The sequence below is a fragment of the Mastomys coucha genome, unplaced genomic scaffold, assembly GCF_008632895.1.
Source record: "Mastomys coucha isolate ucsf_1 unplaced genomic scaffold, UCSF_Mcou_1 pScaffold23, whole genome shotgun sequence".
NCBI classification, from domain to species: domain Eukaryota; kingdom Metazoa; phylum Chordata; class Mammalia; order Rodentia; family Muridae; genus Mastomys; species Mastomys coucha.
In genome coordinates this window covers 12,439,536-12,454,749 of record NW_022196906.1, presented here as the reverse complement: position 1 = coordinate 12,454,749, position 15,214 = coordinate 12,439,536, and the positions used below count along the sequence as shown (strand labels likewise).

The 15,214-nt window shown below is 39.3% G+C and overlaps 1 protein-coding gene across 1 annotated transcript in view; it reads left to right on the top strand.

Annotated features, from left to right (window-relative positions):
- Positions 1 to 1,795: 1,795 nt before the first annotated feature.
- Positions 1,796 to 15,214, top strand: part of Muc16 (mucin 16, cell surface associated) — a 183,222-nt gene continuing 169,803 nt past the window's right edge. The window contains exon 1 of the mRNA XM_031344149.1: positions 1,796 to 2,187. Within this exon, the coding sequence (XP_031200009.1) occupies positions 2,100 to 2,187 (88 nt within the window). The 5' untranslated portion in view covers positions 1,796 to 2,099. The remainder of the gene's footprint in view (positions 2,188 to 15,214) is intronic.

Genomic DNA, 15,214 nt, shown 5'->3' with positions numbered 1-15,214 from the left:
CATCTGTTCCAGGAAGCCTGGCCTGATTCTTCACCCAGTTTCATGTTGAAGTCCAATGTATCAAACAGATTTACTGGTCACAGTTCAACCCTGTACCTGTTCATATGTCCATCACCCTTGAGGTACATGCTCAGAATATGATGAGGGGGTCAAAATTCCAAATATTACAAGTGGCATAAGTAGGGCAAGCAAAGAGGTGGGTAAACCTTCAGGAAATTGCAAGATGATTTTGACCTCTAGGGTGGGAGGTGGAAGTTATTGATAAACTTACACCAGCCATATATTTACAAAGGTCAGTTCCAGGTACAAGATTTAAGAGAGACGTGAGGGCCTGCATCCCAAACTCTGACATTTTTACCCTGAGCACCTGAACTCACTCTACCTTTGGTGATGGGTGATCTTAAACCCATCATACCTGGCTGTGAAAGGCTGAAAATTGAAGTTTTTTCAAGGGCCTGGACAAGTGGACAGAAGGGTCAAGGAGATCCCATTTCTTACCTTATCTGATTTTTAATAAGATATTGAGAAATGAGTCCAAGGAGATAAGTAAATCAGTAAAACGTTTGGCTTGCAAGCAGGAGAACCTGAGTTCAATTCTTTGAACTATAAAGCACTGTGATGTGCTCACAGTATGGTAGTGTAGTGGTGTGAGGAGCTATGCATTTGTAATCCTTATGCTGGGATTACATGCATAGGGAAGATACTAGGCAGATACGAGGTCTTGCTGGCCAACCCACCTAACCACATTAGTGAGTCCTATGCCAGTGGAAGGTAACTCAGATGGTTCAGTGGGTAAAGGCAGTTGGCAACAAGCTTGAGGACCTGAGTTTGATTCACAGCTGGAATCTACATGGTAGAAAAAGAAAAATGAGTTCTATATGGTATGCACACATATGCACACACATATTAAACAAGCAAGCAAAAAACAAAAACAAAACAAACACCCAACAAACAAACAAAGACAAAGAAGTGTAAGAAAATAATTAAATTCTAAAAAGTTACACAGCTCCTTAGGAGTTAGGATACCTAACATTGTGTTCTGGAAGTCACACATGGACACATGCACCAAAACATGTATATAAATAAATGAACACTCCCTCAATAGAAACTGGAAGAGATTATGGGTCTTGAAAATAGAAACCAGAAATCCCAAATCTCTTGCTGAATTTTATTTTTTCTCCTTAATTTTTATATTTTATTTAAATTTTGTTTATATGGATGTTTGTCTGGGTGTATGTCTGTGAGCCACTTGTGTGCCTGGGGTTTATGAGGTCTAAGCGCGTCTGATCTCCTGGAACTAGAGATATAGATGGTTATTAGCCACTATGTGGGTGTCTAGAATTGAACCTGGCTCCTCTGAAAGAGCATGCAATATACTTACCATCTAAGCTATATCTCCTGCCCTTCTTGCTGAATTCTATGTAGCTATTTACACCCCTCCTGTCTGTCAGAGGCAACGGAAAAGCTACTTTACAATCCCTATAGGGATAGAACAGGGATCATTGTCTAGACAAAAGAAAGCAGGGTGGCTGTTGTGGGCTACTAAAAAGCTCAGTCTTCATTTTCATCTCTCCTGGCAACGAGGGAGTTCCCACCCAGGAATGTTGCCTGCCTCACACTCCCACACATACCAAACTGAAGCATACTCTGTAGGAGTTGTACCTTTCCCAGAGTCCACCACACACCCATCTGGTGGTACCAGGATCTAAGTGAGAGGCTGTCAGGTAAAATGTGTAAAACATCTAAAAAGAATAGCTGTGTTCCAGAGGCTCCTCTGTCCTCCTTCAAACTCAGATAGATTAGTATAAATAACTTGGCTGAGCACCAGAGTCAAGCTTTGCTAAGGGCAATGGTTACCATGGGTCTTATATTAGTCTACAAGTTATCAGTCACTTCATAGGCTCTGGATAATGCCAGATGACATTTGCCAGCTGTGACAGGCCTTGCTTCCCCCTAGGACAGGTAGGCCCTGTCCCTCCTAGCAAGGTGTGTTCTCCACACCCTCTCTGAAGCTCAGCTGAGGCCAGGTTAATCTGGGTTCAGACTCTCAGGACCTTGCTTGAAGTAAGAAGCAAAGCAAAGCACAGCCAAGCAGGAGGATGAGAGAGGAGGACCTGGCCTGCTCAGCACATCGACGCAGGTATCTGCTGACTCTGGCTACCAGTCTTTTACTCAGCTATGGGCCAGGTAAGAAGCAATGGACTGGGAGGACTCTGAAAGGAGAGGAGCCAGCAGCATGGGTGCTCTGGCTTTTGCAAGCTGCTCCATGGGGTTTTCACTAGCTGGAATCACAGCAGTAGGTTAAGGATTCCTCCTCATAGACTTAGGGTCTTCAATTTTGGTACACCCACTTCCTTGACATGTTATGTAGCAGAAATGAAGGATAAGTCAGAGTGCACCCAAGTCAGTAAGTTAATTGAATAACCAGAGAATAGGAACTTGAAGAGTGTCAAGTGCAGGCATTAGGAGAGGAGCACTTGTAAGTGCCTCAACAATAGCTGTATATGTTATTAGAGGAGTTTCAGAACTACTTGATCTGCAGTAATTTGAGGTATCAGGGAAAGTAGGTATGGCTAAACTCTTTTTTCTCATCCACAGAATTTTGTCTTCAAAAAAGAAACTGTCTTAGGCATGTAGTTGGAAGAGAGCTGGTAGATATAAAATATTTATAAAGGAATACACACACACACACACACACACACACACACACACACACATGACACAGGAGATCGAACTTCAGGCATAGTTCGCTGACTATTTTGAAAAATATCTCTCTTTTCTCTCTCTCTCTCTTTCTCTCTCTCTCTCTCTCTCTCTTTCCTCTCTCTTCCTATCTCCGTGTGTGTGTGTGTGTGTGTGTGTGTGTGTGTGTGTATTCATGTGCAATAGCACACATGTGAAGGTCAGAGAACAACCTCAGGTATAAGTTCTTTACCTTCCATATTGTTAGAGACAGTCTCTTGTTCATCCTCTGCATATGATAAGCTAGTTAGTCTACAATCTTCTGGGGGCTCAGTTGTCTATATAGTACTGGGACTGCTGGCATGTACTGCTATGTCTAGTTTTATTGGGTTCTGGATATCTAAACTTAGACATATATTGAAAGTGTTTTACCCACTCAGCCACCTACCTGATTAAGAATCAAAAGTACCTTTTAATCACATTTATTTATTTATTTATATTTATTTATTTTTACCTATTTGTGTGTGACTGTGTGTGTATGTCTGTGTGTGTTCATGTGTGTGAGCACATATGCTGTGATGTCATGTGAACATTAGAGTACAAGTTGTAGGAGTCATTTTCTTCTTCTATCATGTAGGTCCCTGGGTTCAAAATCAGATCATCAGCTTTGGTGGTAAGCTTCCTTGCCTGCTGTGCCATCTCACTGGTCCACACTAACTGTTTTTATCAAGCTTCTTTCTGCTTTGTAAAAATGAGTATACAGTTCCTTTTAAAGGTACCCTGGTCAATTGCATGGGAAACTCCTGGGTGTCCACAAGGGTGAGAGAAAAATCAGAACCAAAGGAGTGAGTGGGAGTAGAGTGTCCTTTGTTTCATGATGTCCCTATTGTTTCTAAGCTTGCTGTTCTTTCCCAGTGGCAGCCAGGACCAGAACTCTCTCTTTTCTCTTTGTTTTAGTAAATACTTTCTTTACAACCACCTTCTAAGGCTGCATTTTCTGTACTGATTTGGTTGAGTTCACAATACTGCTATTTTGTACAGGAAATGTCCTCTAGCTTCTGAGTGCAGAAGACCAGACACTGTTTGCTCACTTACTCAGTGACAACCTTATTGTTTCCAAACTTTATAGAACCCTGGGCTTCTAGCACCCAAGAGAAACTTTCAGGGAGAAAATAGAACAACAGACAAACCCAAGCTCCCACAGGATTCCATGATATTCTATCTGGTGGGCAAGACAAATGATTGGCCGCATTGGAGGTATAGTACTGTACTGGCTTTGGTGACTTTGAAGAATTGGAGATAGGAAAGTATGCCTCCACTGCACAGAAGCACTGGATTTTCAGACCAGGATACTGGCGAGGAGCTTTTTAGCTATGGTTCTTGGGAGGCAAAGAAGGCATTGCTTACAGGGTAGACTAAGTAGGCAAAAGCACAGTCAGCAACTAGTACCAAGTCTATTTGTGTAGATCTGGTGAGTTGAATGTAGACTTCCGTGATATGAAGATACATAGGGGGATGAGTAGAAGTGTAAAGACATCCTAGGCATCTTCCCTAAGACCTGTTCTTGGGTCCAAAGGATGAACTTTTCAGATTTGTGGGTTATTTAGGGAAATCTTACTGTGTTATGCTGTCCTTACCATAGCAAAGGGCTTTAACTATGTAATCACTGTGGAGTGTCAGGAAACACAGAGGCAGGGGGGCACCTCTCCTGCAGAAAAAGATCCAATGTAGTCCAGGCCTCAACTTGGAGCCTTCCAAACTTACACACTGTTCCACTGACTTCATGAGCAGGAAAATTTGGGTTTTCCAATGAAACCTTTCCAGTATCTAAAATACACTGAAAGTTCTTCAGGTGAGATCCCTCAGTGCACCATAAGTTGGCTCTTAAGTGTCATTTCATTTACTCCTTGCTAAGGACAAAGACACCTCCATACCTCTGAAAAGGTGGGGGCAGGAGGCCTTCAGCACACTCCAAAAATCCATGGGTAGTTTTGACTCCCCCTTCTTCCTTTTCCTCTCCTTTCCCAACCCCAAACCATCCTAGCTAATATTAAATCATTCAATATTATTCATGGCAGCCAGGGGACCCTGGAAGAGCTTTGCATTTGGGTGACTTTGTGAGGTCCTGACACCCTTCAGGACATTTGATACAAAATTCTGGAAATGAATCCCTGGAAATCCAAGTCTACTTCTACCACGCAGAGTGAAAAGCCAGGTTCCACTGATTATGGAGCATTTGTTAACTTTGTGCTTCTTGTTATTAATTAGCAATTAGTGCACCTTGGACAAATTAAAGGCTACAATACAGCCACTGGACAAAGCTACTATATTGTAATTACTTTACTATTCATTATTGTTAACTTACTGTGCCTAGTTTATGTTCAATGCAGTCAAGTGTGTAGAAGTTAAAAAAAAAAACATTATGTTTTATAGGTTTTGGCAACACCTTTGATATTGAGTATTAACTTGAAGTCTGAAAAGATCCGTCATGGATAAGGGGTATCAGTATATATTGGAGTCCAATGTATCTTGCTGGTTTTCACAGATTCTAATAATGTAGAATAAGAATTGGATAGTGTCTTAGTTTTATTGCCATGACAACACATCATAATCAAGGCAACTTACAAATGAAAACATTTAAATTGGGGTTCCAGGGACCATCATGTCAAGGAGCATGGCAACAGGCAGACATGGCACTGGAGTAATAACTAAGAGCTTACATTATGTGATACAACCATGAGGCAAAGAATGAAGGAATCTGAAAACTCAAAGCCCATCCCCAGTGACATGCCTCTACAAATAAGGTTGCACTTATTAATCCTTATCAAACTGTTCTATCAAGTGGGGACCAAGCATTAAAATATATGAGCCAATGGAGGCCAATCTCATTCAAGCCAGCATAGACAGAGAGAGATGTGAATAGTAGCAGAAGTAGGAACAGGTTATAAATAAGGAATACACAGGCTGGGAAGATGGATCTGTGTTAAGAGTGCCTTAGCATAAGCAAGAGAGTATGAGTTCAAGTCCTCAACACTCATGTGAAAACAAAACAAAAAAATAGGTATGAGTATGCACATAACTCCAATACAGTGTGGACCATGGAGGCAGGAAAATCACTGGGGCTTGCTGGCTGCCAGCCTAATGTACTGAGGGAACCTGTTTCAAAGGAATAAGGCAGGCAGTGATATAAGAGAATACCTATCATCTTTTTATGAGCAGTGCAATGCACTCACACAAAAATGTGAATATGTATCAAATGTACAAACAGGAAGACCGACAGAAGAAAGGAAAAAAGAAAGAAATGAAGAAATAAAGAGACAAGGAGAGAAAGAAGGAGGAAGGGATGAAGGGAAGGAGAGAAGGAAGATAGACTAGGCTTACAGGAAAGAAAGTGGGCCAGAGTTGGGGCTCAATGGCAATTGCTGAATGAAGGATTGGGACTTTCATATACCACGGTCTATACACACTCTGTTTCATGTCTGCTATGGATACAGTAGCTGTGGTGCTCCAGTATTCCTCTCAACCTAGATGTTTCTTTTTCTTTTTCTTTTTAAATATTTTAGTGGTTCCTTTGTGAATTTCAAATTATGTATCCCAATTCCACTTATCTTCCTGTCTTCCTTATCTGCCCTCTGCCCTCTTAACCTCCCCCCCCAAAAAAAAACAACAAAAACATATAAACAAAAATCTTGTTGTGGAAGCTTCAGTATGTCACTGTGCATCACACAGTATACCATTTTTCCCTAACAGTTTGTCTTGCAAATGTTCATTGCAGTGAGTTATTTTGGTCTGATTCAAGCCCTTTGGCTTTTGCTATACTTTCAATACTGGATCCTCACTGGGATTTCTGTCAGATATCCCGCTATTGGCCCGTGTTACAGATATCATGACCCTTTGGTTCTGAAGGACCACCCCCTTCACTAGCTCCAGCAGTTCATAGACAGTATAGATTCAGAGACTGGCTAATTCAAAGCTCTGGATCTGGAACAGGGTGATAGCCGAGTAGGTCAGCCTCACAGCTTTCCCTCTCATGTGACATCAGGGCAAGCTCTTCTGCACCCATGCCACCTGGACCAGATCTCCAGCACTGCCCAAGCGAGCTTCTCGGGGGTTTCTTATGTACCTCACTTTCGACTTAAGTCTCCATGTTGCTACTCTTCTGTCTTAGCAACAGCTGAGAAGACATGGCTGTGCATGCATTGCCCATGCATTTATCGATTTTTTTTTCTGCAGTCACAGGGCTGGGTCTGTAGGCTAAGGTAGCTGGCGTATACAGGTTCTCATGTCCCAGAAAAATGAATTAGACCAGGAACATAGAAATAGAGATCCATTATAAAGAAAGGGAAAGCACTCCAAAGAACTGGAGTGAATTAGTGAGCTGAGAAAAAAGCATGTGCTCAAAAGTGCTGGATAATTAGGCCTTTATCTTTCATGACCATTTATAGATTACACACCTGCATCTTTTTTACCAATGTATCATGAGCTTTGGAGAACATAATGTTTGTTATATACAGCCCTGATAGAAAAACAATTCCAGCCTTTCTGCTTACTGGCTTCCTTTATTTATGAACCTTTTTATTTATGATATATACTTCATAGTTAAACATACCTATTAATTTTTTGTATTTATAGTTTGAGGGATCCAAGCTTTGGAGCAAGTGTGTAAGTCAGAGCACAACTTTGGGGAGTCTTTCTTTCTGCCTTGGTAAGATAGTGCCTCTCTTGCTGTTTTTTTTCCTGCTTTAGTATATTATCAACAGTTTCACTAGCCTGTGAGCTTCTATGTGAGTCTTCTATTTCCACTTCCTGTCTCACCTAGGAGTGGTAAGATTACAGACATTTGTTACACACCTGAAAAACAAAGAAAAGAGTAAAAAGAAAAAGAAAAACAAATATCCCTGCTGGGATGGCATGTTAGCAAAGGGAAGCTTCAAAAACCATGACTATAAAAAGTAAGTTCTACAATATAAAGGAATCAATAAAGAAGCCAATGAGAAGGAGGAGTGGGGAATCATGGGTATAGGACTGAGGTGGTCCTTTTCTATAGAAAAGGGTTATAAGAAAAGCAGGATATTGTAATCGATCTACACTAATTCATCTTATCGTAATTAAGTTTTATTGGCACACTTGGATAGATAGGCATTTTCTCTCATTATTTCGGCTTTGATCTCGTAGAAAATGAGGCTTAGTGAAGTGAGGTGAGCCAAAACCAAGAAGGAACTCCGAGTTCTGGGACTTGCTTTCCTGTCTATCGTGGGTGAAGGAATAGGTGAAGCTGTGGATATCTTTGGGCATTTTCTAAATCTGTAAGTGTTAATTAGTGTTATGGCATAGTGGGTCCATGAGTGACTATGAACAAGCAATAGAGAGTATTTGTGTACTATGCAATATATGTACATGTGTGTATAAATGTTTAACTGAGACTACATATTTGTGGGTATCTGTGTGTGAGAGACCATGTATATGCATACAAGTGTGAGGATATTTGTGTGCTTAAGTGAAAATGTGTGAACAGGTTTCTGTCAGCATATACCTATCTGAGACATATCTCTGCGTGTATGTATTGTACATATTTCTATTTGTGTCTGTATGAATGTTGTTCCAGGTACAGATCTGAGCCAGTGCTGAAGTGTCCAGGTCCTTGTGTTCGATGGCAAAGAATTGAACCATAGACGCATAAGAAATGGCACTAGACACAGTTTGTTAAGAAAGGAAAACAGAATAGGAGCAGGTTAGATTGCTGAGAAAATAGTCCAAAACACTGGCCCATGACCTTCATGGCCTTTCAAAAAACATTTACATAGGAGCCGTCTCTCCTACGTTTGCAGAGCCTGGGCTTCCCTTGAGCATGCTCCATTTGCTGTATGAAGGCTAGATGAAGTATAGCTTCCAGTTTTCCTCTGCCAATCGGCTTCCTTTACATGTTAATCTTGTAATTTTTTTCAGTCTATTCTTGCCAAAGCAGTGTGTGTGTGTGTGTGTGTGTGTGTGTGTGTGTGTGTGTGTGTGTGCAATGAGCTCCTTTCTCTTCCTGGAAGTTCCCAGTTTTCACTCCTGGTAGAATGCCTTAACTTTTGTCATGAAGGGAGTGAACCCTTAACTCTCTCCTTCCAGGGAAGGCAGCAGGGCAAGAAGCCACTTTTACAGAAATCTCCAAGACCTTAGCCATTTTGGTGAATTTAGGATGAACCAGTAAACTAGAAGGCTGGGCAGAGATTGGTAGTTCCATTTGTTGCCTTCAGGAGGCAGGAGTGTTCAGCATTTTCAAGGTTCTCTGAGCCCCTCCTCAGCTGTGCCTGGAGGCTGCCCAAGCTGACTTCATACTTCTGTGGATCTGGACTTACCTCCTGTGAAGAGACAAACCCTGTGATGCAGCAGGAATGTGGGGTTACTCAGCTGGCTCTTGGGTGTCCCTACACCCTCATGATCTTTTTTCCCATCTTTCTTCACAAGCTTTATCTGCTTGCATTTATCTGTTTCTGAGAAATGTTCTGCATGTTTGCAAGTCTAGCACCCTACCTCATGGGTAAAACTCACTCATTCCCACAATTATTAACTTTCTTACATATCTACAGAAAAATGGGTCCAGGATATTCTGGGACACCAAAATCACAGAATGGTAAAATCACCTTTAGAAAATGCTGTAGCTTTTAGCATGATCTACCCATATTTTCCCATATAATTTAAAACCTTTCTAGACTACTTATAATATATATTGTAAATGATCTGTATCTGTAACTGGTTTGTAAATAGTTGTTACAAGGTGTTTTTAGAAATGAATAAGAACAAAAGCCTATATAGTTTTGATAAAAATACACTTCATTTTCTAATTATTCCCTCCTATAGCTGGTAGCATAAAAAGGATGGGTAGGGCTATATATGAGAAAGTCATAGATATGTATGTATATATATATATACACACACACACACACACACACACACACACACACACACATATACATATATATATAAAATGAAAGAGTAAGGAGTACTAAAGTGGACCAGCAGGAAGTGGGAGAGAAGAAGAAAGAGAACAATGTGAGGAAAAAGGAGCGAAGCATATGTATGCAACAAAAATAACAATTAAGAAAAAACAACACCAACAAGAAAAAGAAAAAGAAGAGAAAGATAGAAATAGCTTTTGAAGGCAAAGTACATTCTGATTTTTGCTCTTCCTTCTATAGTTCTGACATACTCCCTATCGATGGTTCTCCTTTCCAATAATAAAAAAGAAAAACTCAATTCTATGATAGGCACTATACTAAAGTGAGTCAGGATAATGATTGAAGAGAGTGGTTAAGAAAGCTTAGTGCTCTTCCAGAGGGATCCAAATTTATTTCCCAGTATCCATGTCAGGCACCTCAGAATTTCCAGTAATTCCAGCTCAAACAGGTACCAAAACCCTCTCCTGGCTTCCTGTGCACATATCCTTACCCCAACCTGTAATTCATCCATAATTACAACTAAAATAAAATCCTTGTAAAGGAGAGTAAACAGAAAATATAATCTTCAATCTATTTTTGGGGAACATGTTATTTCAAATTCCACAGTATTTGTGTCACCTGCATACATTTTCGATCATTTCTTTTCAGCATCTTATAAAACTCAAAGCAATACAACATTTTAGTCTTAACCTGACATAGCTACACTTTTGAATTCAAGCAAATTAGCTCTAACATTCCCAGAGATAGAGATTCTAACTCAAGACACATTGTGATGATCTCACAATGGAGCTCACACTAGAGCGAGGCAACAAGATGGATTGTTGGATACAGCTAGCAAAGGATAATCTGTGATGACAAATTCAAAAATGTACAACAGGTTGTGAATACAGGACCCTTGGTAATGAAATATTTTTGTTACAGATTTTGCCTATGTGTATGGTACAATTGAAACATTTTTAAGTTTTGTATACAGAATGTGTATACAATCAGTATCCATCTCCATGTGCTTGACATCACTAGACTCGATCAGCAATAGATGGAAAATGTTTAGGGGAAAATGGTTCCATTGTAAATGAATATTGAGGAGGATATTTCCCTTGTCATTAGTACCTAATAAACATGGTATAGCGATGGTTTAGCTTGCATTTACATTTTAGGTTCTGTAAGTAATGTAGAAAGAAGGCAGGCTGGAGAGATGGCTCAGTAGTTCTGAACACTGGCTGCTCTTTCAGAGGTTCTGAATTTAGTTCCCAGCCACCAAATGGTGGCTCAGAACTATCTGTAATGGGATCTTATGCCTTCTTCTGGTGCCTGAAGACAGCAACAATATACTCATGTACATATAATAAATCATTTTAAAAAAACTTTTTAAAATGCACAGAAAGGTACCTGTGGGTTCTATACAAAAAGCTATAGCATTTTTAAAAATTATTTTTATTACTTTTAATTATGCATGTGTATGCATGTGTGTGTGTGTGTGTGTGTGTGTGTGTGTGTGTGTGTGTGTGCATATGAGTACAATGCCCATAGAGGCTGGGAAATTAGGTCAGGTTCCCTGGAACTGGAATCACAGGAGGTTGTGCGCCACCTAAAGTTGGTGCAGAAATTGAACTGATCCTCTGCAAGATAAACTTCCCTAGCCACTGATCTATATATGTAGCCCCTAAACTACTGCATCCTATACAAAGAACTTGAATATCTGTGGATATTGGTATCTGCAGGAGCCCCTGCAATGTGATTTTTTTAATGTGTGTATGTACAAAATCACTGAATCATACACTTAATGTTTTTGTCACAGTAGCTATATATCCTTTTAAAGTGGCATGGAAATTACTTTCTTATCAGTCTTAAAATATGCAAAACATTGTTAAGAATAGTCAATATGCTGTAAAGTTATTGTTTCTGTCTTGTGAGACATGATATACATATATATATGTATGTATATGCACATGACATATATATATATGTACATATATGTATATCAATGTATGTCATATATGTCAATGCCCTGAGAGTAATTCTATGGTCCACGTGTCATCAAACTCAGGGAAATCATCCAGTATTAGCTTTCTGACTGCTGGGACTACATGTGTGAGCAGTTGTCTTCTTAGTTACTCTCCTATTGTTTTGATTTGACATGATGACAAAGGCCACTTATAGGAATGTATTTCAGAAGATGAGATTCAATGGTGGTGGAGTAGGGGATGGCTGCAGAATATCTGAGAGCTTGCATCTTGATCTGCAATTAGGAGGCAGAGAGGGGCACACTGGAAATGATAAAAGGTTTTAGAAACCTCAAAGACAGCCACAGTGCCACATCTCCCCCAATAATACCCTAACTCCTAATATTTCCCCAATAGTATTACTAATCAGGAATAAAAAATTCACACATAAGCTCCTATCAGAGCCATTTTCATTCAACCCATGAAATTCCACTCCCTGGTTTCCATAGACTCAGAGACAGCAGAATTCAAACTGCATCTAATTCAATTTCAAAAGTCCTCATTGTCTTTAACAGTTTCAGTACAGTTTAAACATCCAAAGTCTAAAGTCTCTTCTGAGATTCAAGGCAATCTCTTAATTGTGACTTCCAGTAAAATCAAAAAGCAACTTACATGCTTCCAATACACAATGGCATAGAGCAATCCTAGCAGGTCAAAAATCATGGAGCCTCCAATACAAACTCAGTGTTTATTTTCACAGCTTCATGAAATAGTTTCTTAGGACCTCTAGGCAAAGGCTTCCCCACCACATGCTTGACCTCAGAGCTCTCCTTAACCATAGAAAAAGATTCTATAGTGTACCTCCATTACTAATGTACCTAGTAATGATTCTAAAGTCAGAACATGTGGACAACATATTCAAATTTAACTGTTCACTTGGGGTAGAGCTTGGCCCCATTAAATCACGTTTGCAGAAGCTTTCCTTTTATGAATAGAAGCAGAAAAGCCTCCCAAGCCTTTCTTTTACAAGTCAGAAGCCTATGGGATGGTATCTTGTTCTCAGAGCATTTCCCCCTTTATTCTATTTTGGAGCAAGCCTTTCCATAATATAATACAGTATAGGCTCCAGCATTTAACTTCCTGGAACTGTTTTTGTCTTCAATTTTTTTTCCTCCACTTTTATTTTTCATGGTAAGAGCGATTACTAATAACCACACATCAGGTGACTATTAGGCTGTCTTGAACTTTCTGACGCCTAGGAAATTAGTTTAATATTTCTCAACTTAGCCTCAGGCAGAAATGAGCTACATTCTTTGCCAACATAGCACAAGAATTGTCTCTATTCTATTTTCTGTTACTGTTCTCTGTTTCTTTTGTAAGTTCTTGAGCTCAGTCTCCATTGTCTCCATTGCTTTCATCAGTACTGTCTTCCAAGCTCCCATTTAGCCCTGCTTACAGCATTCAACTATTTTTCTTAATCCAAAGTCTCAAATTCTTATTCCTCTACAACACAGCATGATCGGGCCTGTACAGCAATGGCAGACTCACTCCCTTAGACTAACTTCTTCCTTCATTACTTTTGTATTACTTTGATAAGGTATCATGAAAAACGCCACATATAACAGAATGTGTTTAATTTGGTCTTACAGTTTTAAAAGTTTAGAATCAACAGTAGTGGACCCAGGGCATGGTGGCAGAAAATGTTGAAAGCTTATGTCTTAATCTATAAGGAGAAGGCAGAAAAAGATCACACTAGGAGTGGATCGAATCCTTTGAAATCTCACACCCTGCCACCGGTGACACACGTCTTCTAATAACATCATATTTCCTAATTATTCTCAATCTGTTCCATAAATTAGGGACCAAGTATTCATTCTTATTCAAAACACCATATCCAGAATGCCCAGTTTTGTGCAGTAAATCTCCCAAATTTATTCTACTCAATTATGTGGCACATACCCTCTGAAAAAACTTTTCAGAAAGATAATTATTTTTGCATCATTTAACACAAGCATATTTTATTCAATTATATTCCCTTAGATTTACATTTATTTCACTTTATGTACAAGTATTTTGTCTGCATCCATGTTTATATGCATGTACATTCAGAAGTCAGAACAAAAGGCACTGTATCCCCTAGGACTGAAGTACAAGTGACTGTAAGAACCAAATCTAGGTTCACTGCAAGAAAAAAGTATTCTTAACCATTGAATCATTTCTTTGGTGGTCCTACCCTTATTTTTATTGATCCTGCTCACAACCTACTGAGTTGTTTATTTCTTTATTTCTACTGCAAAAGCTCAGATATTTTAACTTAGTGCAATCTCATAATAAGAGGAGCTTCTCACTCCCAGAACAAGGCGTCATGTATATGAATCTGGATAATTTATGTTAAGGAGGTATAGAACAAAGATATGTCCTTGTATTGGTCAGATGTTGGACTTCATCATGAGACCTCTACTTACTAGGAGGTAGTAGTACCCGAGTTCCTAGTCATAACTATCGACAGTATTTTCAGATGTGGCATGTCTCATTATCTAACAGATAGGAGGCAAATATCTATCTCATGAAGGAATGAGAACAAACCTCACTAGGTGTCAGTGGCTGGGGACACAGAGATACAACTCACAGAGACACACTGTCATCCTCAGCCACCTGTGGCATTCCCTTAACCTTTTAGGAACCTCAACATAAGCAAAACTGGATTCATGGCTTTGATACAGAAAATAGTTTCAGCGCTAGCTAGTACAAAGCAGAATTGGAGATTTATTAAAAATATTTCAATAAAAACTTTAACATGAAGATTAAAAAAAGAGAGGAACTACATGGAGGAATTAAGACATATTCACTTATAAGTATATGCTTTTCAGGCATAGTAAAAAAAGTGTCATACAATTATCAATATATAGCATTTTAGTAGTTCTCAAGTCGTATCTCTAAATGGCATTAAGAGATGCTTATTTTTCTCTTGTCTGTCTCTCTCTTAATAAACGAAGTTATAAAATGTTTTCTAAGGTGCTGTGGGTGTGAATATAGTCTGATAATATTAAGAACAGGAATCAGTAGGGCTGTAAGAGGGCTTATGATACATTTTAATGTAAGTGGGGTTCTGGTGACAATCTTAGTAAATCTCAGGTTTACAGGGAGAAGAAAAGTCTTAAACAGTTGTTAGTAGTGCTGGAATTTCTGCTTCTTTACTGGTTCAACCAGACTCCTGAATAAAGGATTCTTCTGTTCCTGTCAGTATAATTATCTTTCTCTTGCCTCAGGGAGAGCCATTCATCAACTGCTTTCTTCTCCTAAGATTTCATAGATGCCTCCATCACTTCAAAGGATGCTAACTTTATTTACCTTAGCTTTCAAAGCAAACTACAAAGTCATTCAACAGCAGGACTATCTACAAAGATAAACAAAACAAACAAATAAATTATAATTATAATTCAGAGAGACAAAATCTAATCCTTAGCTTGCCTGAGATTTCTAGAGAAATGCCTACCTTTCTCACCTCTCCCTTTACAGATTTCTCTGTAACCATTAACTGCCTATAGATATGAAAGGAGAGGTGGGGCCTCATGGGCCTTTCATAGATAAGTTCACAATGGACTATTGAAAGGCTCTATCTGTCTTTCTTTTATTCAGGTAATC